Genomic DNA, 9,745 nt, shown 5'->3' on the forward strand with positions numbered 1-9,745 from the left:
CTGTCACAGTTGTATAAAGACCACAGTGGCAAAACCATTAAGCAAATAAAGTGATAGGAAGGAATAGAATAGCAAGAATATCTGAAACAAAATACAGCTCTGGGTCTTGTCTAATGCTCCATATATTATAAAAAAAACCAAAAACATACTAAAATGGCTTATTAGAAACCAATAATTAGTTCTAACTTTGGAAGAGTCATTGCTCAAATTAGGCTTACAGATTAAAATGTAGAACTGCTTTACATACTCTTCTGCTGTAAGAACTCACCCTAATAACTAGCCTAGATGACTTCTATGCCCATTCAGACCAGGGTACTGCTCATACTTTAAGTATATGCATATAAGAGGACAATCTCATCCACTCAAGTTATTCTCAGCTCTTCCTGCTCCATTTGGCTCCCTGTTTCAAAGGCACACATGAAAAGCAAGAAGAGCAGCGTTAGTCCATGCTGTGGGCCTGGGGCCCAGCACCAACTGCTCTCATTTACACATGAGCAGCAAGAGAGCCTGCTCATCCCTCTCAAAGGATTTCCCACCCCTTTAAATTGCACAACTGACTGTGTAGCCTAACGAAGCTAAACGGCCCAGATGAGTGCCTGCAGAGAGCCCAAACGGGGGAAGCAAGGCTGCTGCCAGGCTTCTCCAGAGCCACGGAGGCAGGACGGCGGCCCCGAGACTCGGTGAGTTGCTGTGCTACACCAAGACAGCAGCAGCTGTAAGATATTTTACTGAGGCTCTAGCAGCGCTCCCGACAGCGCTGTAGCCAGCCCCTCCAGCCGCCCTGAACCGGGGCAGCGCAACCCCCTCCCGCCCAAGGCCTGCCCGCAGCCGCGCCCCGACGACCATGGCGGCCGCACCTTCCCCCCTCACAGCGGCGCCGCAGCCTCGCGCGGGCCCAACGGTTCGGCGGGGCGGGGCGGAGGGAGGGCGCGGCCCGTCACGTGAGCCCGCCCGCGCTGCGGGGGTGGGCGGGGCCGCCGCTCCGGCGGCGCAGTCGGGCAGCCGGTGCGTGGGGAAGGGCAGGGCAGGTCACGTGCGCAGGCCAGCCGGGTCACCGCCGGGGGAAGCGGGCCCGCGAGCTGCGTTCGAAGCGCGTTGCTAGGCGACGGGAGGGCGCGCCCCGCCAATGGGAGAGGCCGGCGGGGGAGAGGATGATGACGCAACGGCTCGGCGAGTGGAGGAGCTGAGGCGGCGGCCGCTGCCCGCCCTCGCGCGGGGGCGGCGGGTCTGTGGCGCGGCGGCGTTTCCCGCTCGGGGAGGCGTTCCTGGGGTGTCTTGGGGCGGGAAAGGGTAGAGAAGGGCGTCCGGGGTCCCTCGGAGGGGGGTGGGCGAGGATGCCGAGGAGCGCCCCCTCGCCCGCCGTGCAGGTGCGGCGCAACCGCCCTCCTCCTCCCGAGGAACCGGGGGCGGGACGCTCGCTTGAGCGGCAGCCCGCGGAGCCAATGAGTACACGCGCCTCAGGCGAAGGGGCGGAGCGCTAGGGCCTGCGGGGCGGTCCCGGCCGCCCGCCCGCCGCGCTGGGGTGCGAGGTTCCCGCCGCCGTGGCCCGCCCGGCAGCTGGCACACGACCGGCCACTGAGGGCAGAGGCCGAGGCGGCTCCCGGCGGGAGGCCGTGCTAGCCCGCGACTCCGCCCGCGGGGGCGGAAGGGAGGAAGAGGCGCGCTCAGGTTGCGAAACGGTGTGGGCGGAGAGCGGTGACCCCCGCTGCTGTGAAGGTAGCGGCCCCGTCCCCGGCGTCAGGCCGGCGACCGGGATCTGCGCGGGAGCGGCCGGTGGGGCCGGCCAATGGGCGCGGCGGAGCTGGCCTGGCGCCCCGCCCCCGCCGCGCGGCGGGGCCAATGCGGGGCGCGGGGCGGGGCGCGCGGAGCTAGGCGCGGGCTGGGCGGCGCGGCGCCGTCAGATGCGGGGGAGTCGCAGCAGCAGGCGAGGGGCGAGCGGGGCCGCGGCATGGGGGCGCGGGCTGCTCTCGCCGCCCCGCGCTGAGGGACGGGCCGACGGCGCAGCGCAGTGAAGCGGTAGGCGGCGGCGGCGGCGGCTGCTGGGGGCGCAGGTGCCCGGCGAGCTGCGGGGCGTTGGCCGCGGAGGCCGCGGGGGAGGGCGCCGGGCGTGCGGCCGTCCGCGGCCGGGGCGCCGCGTTGCCGCGGCGAAACGGCGGCCGGGGTCTGCTGCGGGGGGGCTAAACGCTGTTTTTGTCGCCGGCAGGGGCTGAGTGTGGCGTGGCCGCGGCTGCCGCTGCGGGGATCCTGCCTCTGCTCGTGGCAGCCTGCTGTCACCCTCCCGTCTGGCAATGGGGAATGGACTCTCGGACCAGACGCCGATCCTGTCCAGCCTGCCTTCCTTCCAGTGCTTCCACATCGTGATCTTGGGGCTTGACTCGGCTGGGAAGACAACCGTGCTCTACCGGCTGCAGTTCAATGAGTTTGTCAACACTGTCCCCACCAAAGGATTTAATACGGAGAAAATCAAGGTGACGCTGGGCAACTCTAAGACGGTCACTTTCCACTTCTGGGATGTGGGCGGCCAGGAGAAGCTGAGGCCCCTGTGGAAGTCGTACACGAGGTGCACCGATGGCATTGTGTTTGTGGTGGACTCCGTCGATGTTGAGAGAATGGAGGAAGCCAAAACAGAACTTCATAAAATTACTAGGATATCAGAAAATCAAGGAGTGCCTGTGCTTATAGTTGCTAACAAACAGGACTTGAGAAACTCTCTCTCTCTCACTGAAATTGAGAAAATGTTAGCAATGAGTGAGCTGAGTTCTTCTACTCCCTGGCATTTGCAGCCTACCTGTGCAATCATTGGAGATGGACTCAAAGAGGGACTAGAAAAATTATATGATATGATAATTAAGCGAAGGAAAATGTTGAGACAGCAGAAAAAGAAGAGATGAGTTCTATTTTGAGCTTTCTCCTTTAGAGTAGTTACACAGTCAAAATTTGACATAAGACGGCTTCCAAACCCGGGCCTGCTTGTTTGGATGCCGTTAAGCTTAGTTATGTTAAACAATCGGTTGCACAACCTTGCCTTGTGGAAGGCTGTGCAGTTATGAATTTTTTTTTTTAATAGTCTCTTCTGAGTTTTAAGGCTCTGCATTATTTCAGAAGCCCTAATAGATAACATAATGCTATCAGGAAATGGATGGATGGGTGGGTAAATGTGACATGGATATCTAAATAGCCAAATAAAACGAGGGTTTTCTGCGTAGTGTTGTATTCATATGTTTGAGGGTACCCTCTGCAAGCAATTTGCATTGAAGATGTTCTGTGTTTTTAAACTTCTAATGCGCGTAAGTGGAGTGTTTAGGTGAACATTATTCAGCTTTAAAAACATGTATGGAGCTAGTAACCCATTATTTCAAGAGGCTGTTTTTTATTTTATTTGGGGATTTCTATGAAAGCTTGGCTACACGTGTAGTTTTTTTTTAATTTGGCACTTTTGAAATCGAATCATGTTCAGTTCAAATACTTGAAACTTGAGTGCTGTGGATTCTTCAGCTGATAAGACTTGTTTGACAAGTAAGATATAAACAACACGCTGGAGCATGGAAAAGTGGTTTCCCAACGTATAGCATGTTTTTGGTATGTAAGGTTTTTATTTTTTTAGAAATAGCCATTCATCATTATACAGTGCTAATCAGGTTTAAACTACTTGTATATCACTGAGAAATTTACTCAAAGTTCTTAATTTATTTTTGGATGATGAGCATTATGTCCTCATGCTATCAATTTAAAAGTAAATTAATTGCAATGAGGGAATTATAAAGAACAACTTTGGCTGTTGTGGTTGTAACCAGTGCAGCATTTTTAGCTCTGTTGGTGACATTTTTGGCAATAAAACTAAATCATAATGAAGTAAAGGTGGAGTTAAACTTAGCAGAGCACATCTTGTATCTCCCCAAAATACCCCATTTTATTAAAGTGGTATTGCTCTGTCACTTTCAATGTATGCTTTTTTTTTTTTTTTAATTGTGACTTTTAAAGTATTTCGTCGTTAGGAATGTATTAATGCTTTATACACTCAAAACATTTGACACTATTGGGGTGGGGAGTGGGGAAGAAGATTTTAAAGATGGGCCTGTGTTCTGCTTTAATTATGCTTTAAGCTGTTCTTGTTTACAGAGTGTGCAAACAGTGTTAACTGGGCAGGATAGTGCTTGACAGAAAAGGGAGAATAGTTTTTGTTTTTGTTTTGTGTTTTTTTTTTTTACTGGTACAGAGCTTCAGGTGACTCTTTAGTTACTTGGCTAGCAATTAAAAGGGCTAAAACAGAGCCTGGATTTTTAAGAGTAACTTTAGTGGTGCTGTAAAAATCAGAATGTTAGATTCTTTTTAGACTTTTGTTGAAAATACAACTTAGATACAAAACCTATTTCCTCCTCTTATTCAGCCAGCAAAGTAATACATTTTTCTTACCTGCTGCCATGTATAATGAGGATGACAGCTACAAACCTGAATGCCAATCAATGTAACTTAGATATGTTTAAAAAAAAGACAAACTTTTTAACCAGCTTCTGTTTGTCCAGGAGGTAACCAAAAATGCACTTTAGTGTCTTCAATAACTGAAAGTAACAGCTCTTTTTTTTTTTTTTTTTCTTTTTATGACATCTTGGTCCTTTTTGAATAAACTGAAGTAGCTTCCAGTGGAGCTTTTGTATGTTGGTTATATATGTACCTGCACTGGTGACATTGTAAGTCACTTACTCAAGTAATGTCTATATTTATAGAAATGTGGATGACTTCTTAAACCTCAATAAACAGTTCAAAGCAAGTCTACAGAGAAGGTGTCTGACTTCTTGTACTGCAGTGGTGTGCTCTCATCAGCCTCTGCGTGTGTTCATTCTAATGACAGTAAAACTAATTCTGTTGAAAACGAGACTCTTAAATGTGACAGTGTTATAAATTGCAGGTATCTCATTAAAGACTAAACAAATGGCATGTGTGTATGTTCTCAGAACAAATGATTAAGTACAGTGACTTCTTTCTGAAGTGATGGTATTCATTAGAAACTTCTAGCTTAGATGCAGGTATTGCAGGTATACTACCATCTTTGCACCATTTGAAAAATCTCTTATACAGCTGAACGTATTGTGAGTTATGCGTAACATTTAATAGACAAAATGTTGGGAGCTTATCATGTGTACATGCAGGTAGTACTTAATTTAGCATCTGCAGGCTCCCATTTCTTAAGCTGGCTGAGGGATTCACATGTGCCTAAGCCTCGGGTGAGTTTCCTCTTCGGTTCTTCTGGCAGGGAGTAGAATGTAGCAAGAGATATTAAAGACTCTAATTGGTTTTAGGCCTTTAATATAGGCAAAACAAATCTCATTTAGAAACCTACAAATTGGAATTGCTAGATTTAAAGAAGAATTAAACAAGATAGGTTTAAAGCTGTCGCTCTAAAATCTTCATACTTACCGTTCTGTTCACGTAACTCAGGGCACATCAAAATGTAGCTTAAACAGCCTTGTGAAAGGGATAAATCTTAGTAATGCTTAGCCCTATGAATCTAGGGCATAATCGGTATAATGTCTGATGTTTTTCTTCCTGTCATGTGCGCAGTACTGCTAGGCTAAGGAAGCTGATGTGACAGGCTGGCTTTTTCTACCTGATACACAAACTATAGGATACTAAGTAAGATCTGCTTCATTTCAAGTATTCATTAGGCTTCTATTAGAAATAGTTGAAAAGACATGTTGCATGGAAAGGTCAACTGAATTCTGTTCTGCGTATTAAATGTGGTAGCGTTTAGCTGGTGACAGTCTCCCAAAACTTGCATGCATAAACATTTAAATGATACAAAGACGTGACTGGTCTGTAGTCTAGCACTCAACTTTCGAGAAAGAAGCAGAAGATGAAGAACTGTGTTTCTAAAATGACGTAGTTGCTATTGTGTGATATTTAATATTGACTTGGATGTAGACAATTTTACACAAAGATGTAAATTCTATATTCAAGCTGTACCTTTGTCTGTATTAGATATTACAGTAATTGTTGTGAGCAAAATAATAAGACAGCTGTAGCCATGTCTGCAGATCTGTGAGGGTTTTTTTTTTTGTGTGTGTGTTTTTTTTAAATTAATATGACAAAGTGGCCGAGTACAAACGAAATGGTACTTGCAATAGAGGGTTTGATATCTTAGCTGTTTGAGTTTCTGCTGGCACAGTTCTGTCAACCTAGGATCACTTTTTTCCGTAGGCTGAATTGACAGATCTAGCCTAAATAAATGCTGGTATATGTAAGAGTATCTTTAGAGGAGCTAAATAAGCAGATGTATTTTTTTACTATGCTGGAGTTGCACTATTTAAATTTTAAAATAAATTTTACTAAAATATGCTACAAATGGTATTCTGTTCTTCAAGAGACTAGCCATTTCATAAGCTAAATGTCTTAAACTGCTTCTACTTTAAGACGATGTAGAATTGTATTTTAAAACAGTGCAGCACTGTTAAAAATGAACAAAACACAAGTTCTTGTAGCATTATCACTGTTGTCTTACAGTTATCTTACAAAAGCAAGTATGGCATTGCCTCTGTTGTTTATGCATATACAATCACTTAAAGTTAGCCAGCCCTCAGGATCTGATGATCTCTGTTTTCTCTTGCTGCATAGCTGTGTTTTAATTTATGACTGTTTCAGCTAGCAAACAGCACTGTAGAACTGAGACTTGCTCGAGTTCTTGACATCACTTTTATGTTATATGTTGCACTGGATGTGCATTTAGGTTTGAAAATTTTAGGTATTGAATTTCAGCAAGGTGAGATTTCTTTAAACTTTCATGTTTTATTGAGATGCAGCTGATCCTTTATGTGTGGAAAGGCTGTCCACTTTCTGTTGCACAGGATAAAGCAGTTGGGAGTAACCCGGATAAAACACTGCTGCTCCCAGACCTGACCTAGCCAGGCACTCCCTGTAGCTACCGTGTTATACAGGCACTTCCAGGTAATAAACTCTTGTAACACTGGGTGCCGGGGAGCTGAGAGCAGCGGGGTCTTGCAGGTGCAAGTGAGCCCTTCTGGGCCCGAGCGGGCCGGCAAGAAGGCAACTTTGAGTTTCCCAGATGATTTATCAGGGTCTTGGATAACTAGTTTACAGGTACCAGAAGGTTAGCTAGTGTCTAGTTGAAACATTTGATTGAAAAACAGTGTAACTGTTACCAGTGCTGCACAGGTAACATAAAGAAGGGTTTGGTAAAGCACAGCATGGAAAACGTGGGCAATCTGAATATGCTGTATCAGCCCTAACATGCCATGCTAATTCAGCTGTAGGCAGATTGCTATCAAAGGAGATCTGTAAACCTGTGCTCAGAATGCTGTGTTCCTGAACTAAGTTATTTTGAGAGAGGAATCTAGGAATGAACCAGTGCGTTTTGCATTGGTATGTTCACTTTACTGTCTTATGACTCATCTTTTTGAGAGGGTCACAGTTTACAGCAATCCCAATAGCCTCATCTGCCTGAGCCAAAAAAGATGTCGTTGCTGCTGGAAGGGATGTCTAGGGAGCTGTGCATGGGCATAGCCTCCTGTTTTGTTTAGTCTGGGGGATGAGGAAAGCACTTTTTTTTTTTGATTACTGGCTGATAGGTATAGGTGAAAGCCTGCCCCTTTCACAATCCTTTGCAGACTGTGGTTATTTTTAGGAGCAGTACAATACTCAGAACTGTGTGGGTAAACTCTTGTGTGTGTTTTTAAACTGAAGGTAAATACACAGCCTAAAATTCCTAGCAGTGTGACGTGTAGCGTGGTCACACAGTTTCACTCAGTGATCAGGGAACAAATTGAAGCAGTAACATATAGCTGTTAACTGGCACTAATAGCATATTTGCTGTATTTTCATATATTGATTTCATTCAAAGGCAAAACCAAAATCTAAGAAGAAAAATCAGCTAGAGGAAGGCTAGACAGTGCTCCCAGACAAAATACCTGCTTGAGAACAGGTCAGGAAGGTAAGAGAGAATGATCCTGAGCCATTAACTGGGAAGATTACAGTTTCTTATTTCCAGCTATATTTACACGTCTGCTCTACTAAACCTAAGAGCTAAGGATGACAGACTACTACAAGCCAGAAAAAGAAAGGAGAAGGCAGAGTACAGTTGCTAGGGTTATCAGGGGTGTGCGGGGGAAGAGGATTTGAAACTGCTGGACTTTCCTTGCTCTTTGAGACACGTTGAGCCCTAAGGGAAATACATATGCTTTTAAGCTTTTTAATAAGTTTTAAATATTTATTCTTTTATGCTCTGTAGTTTTCCTATTGCTGAAATGAAACAATACCTCATTTAAGAACGCCATCTAATCACTGTATTAATCTCTGATTACCCTGACAAAGGAGAAGGTTAGGAGGGGTGCTGAGCCTTGTTAAATATGCTGAGGCCTCCTGGCTAGCACACAAGCTGCTGTATTTCAAAGGCTTTTCTAAGAATAGCAGAATCACAGAATTGTAGGTCAGGTGAGGTAAAGGTGCAAAGCCTCATACCTTGGACACCATGCACAGCCTAAAGGTACCACTCACCTTGTAATCAGGATGCTTATCTTCTGTTACAATTTTATGGATGATAAATAATCATAATTTCTTTTGGAGCATAACATTTTCACCCGTTTCCTGCTTCAATGTCATTTGCCCCAAAAGCTTTAACAGGCTTTGATGTTAGAATATCGTTCAGATGGATATCATAAGGATAAGGAGAGTTCATGAGTTAATCAGGTCAGCAGAGAGTCTTCACCCTTGCTACAGTGACTTGTTTAGCTAGCAACAATCTTTTTGCAAAACTGGCTTAACATGGAAGACAACTACCTATTGGAGAGAAATTTTCAAAAATATCCTGTTATTTCCAAAATTAGCTGAACTCCACTGGCCTTATAATTATTGGATGCTGTCATAGACGCGGGCTGCTGCTAGTTTTTTTAACACTATCTGGTTATGTGGTGATCTCTAAAATGCCTTCAGTGGTTTGCAGATCCTCGGTGTAAGGTCTCCACAGCTGCAAATTAAAATACTGAACTTACATATCAGTGATGTATATTTTTTAGATGTCTATCTGAAGTGCTTCTTTGCATCCTTTTGGGTTCTCGAGGAAACTTTGAATTCCTTGGGAAACATAGGTTAATATAACAATGTCTCTGCAAACACAGTTCATTCCCTTTTCGTTCCCCTTATATCATAAATGATATAGCAAAATGACAATCTATGAATTATTAGTAGCACAATTTCCATTGAACTCCACCTTTTGAGTTTCCATTTGAGTCAGAGAGATACATTCAATCTTTTCTTGATTATGCTCTGTTTCGAATAGGAGCTGAATTATGCAAACTTTAGAAATACCTGTTTCTTTGTAATTAGCTTAGGAACTTGACTTTTACATTTAAATTCACTGTAATTCAGCTATAATCAGCCATATTGCACCGGAGATAAATGGGTTTCCACAGATCATGGTCACACTGATTCTTTTTGACAGGTCTCTTGTAACCACATCAATACACTTCCTTCACCTCCTGCTTTGGTAGTATTGGTGGGAACACCAGAATAGTTCAGCAACTGTATTTCTACCTCTGTGTTGCATAACCTGCTTGTACACAAGGCTGGTTTATGTCCTGCTATTGCTGTAATCAAGACAGGAGACTTCATGAAAAGGTTCTGTACAGAGATTCACCTGTAATCTGCAGCTATAAAAACAAAAACCATCAAGCTGCACAATTTAAGGTATTAGAGTTGATGCTGAAGGCTGGAAGTCAAGGTTTAAAACCGGTCCTCC

At 45.3% G+C, this 9,745-nt stretch overlaps 1 protein-coding gene across 5 annotated transcripts; it reads left to right on the plus strand.

Annotated features, from left to right (window-relative positions):
- The first annotated feature begins 536 nt into the window (after positions 1 to 536).
- Positions 537 to 6,340, plus strand: ARL4A (ARF like GTPase 4A). 5 transcript variants are annotated; one of them, XM_068934993.1, is made up of 2 exons: positions 537 to 680; positions 2,204 to 6,340. In XM_068934993.1, exon 2 carries the CDS (start codon positions 2,289 to 2,291, stop codon positions 2,889 to 2,891), a length of 603 nt encoding a protein of 200 aa, XP_068791094.1. In that variant the 5' UTR covers positions 537 to 680; positions 2,204 to 2,288; the 3' UTR covers positions 2,892 to 6,340. The 5 variants fall into 5 exon arrangements, with proteins under 5 accessions (XP_068791094.1, XP_068791097.1, XP_068791098.1 ...); XM_068934996.1 differs by lacking the exon at positions 537 to 680 and adding an exon at positions 1,018 to 1,225; XM_068934997.1 differs by lacking the exon at positions 537 to 680 and adding an exon at positions 1,050 to 1,170.
- The last annotated feature ends 3,405 nt before the right edge of the window (positions 6,341 to 9,745 follow it).

This window comes from Struthio camelus, chromosome 2 (genome assembly GCF_040807025.1).
Source record: "Struthio camelus isolate bStrCam1 chromosome 2, bStrCam1.hap1, whole genome shotgun sequence".
NCBI classification, from domain to species: domain Eukaryota; kingdom Metazoa; phylum Chordata; class Aves; order Struthioniformes; family Struthionidae; genus Struthio; species Struthio camelus.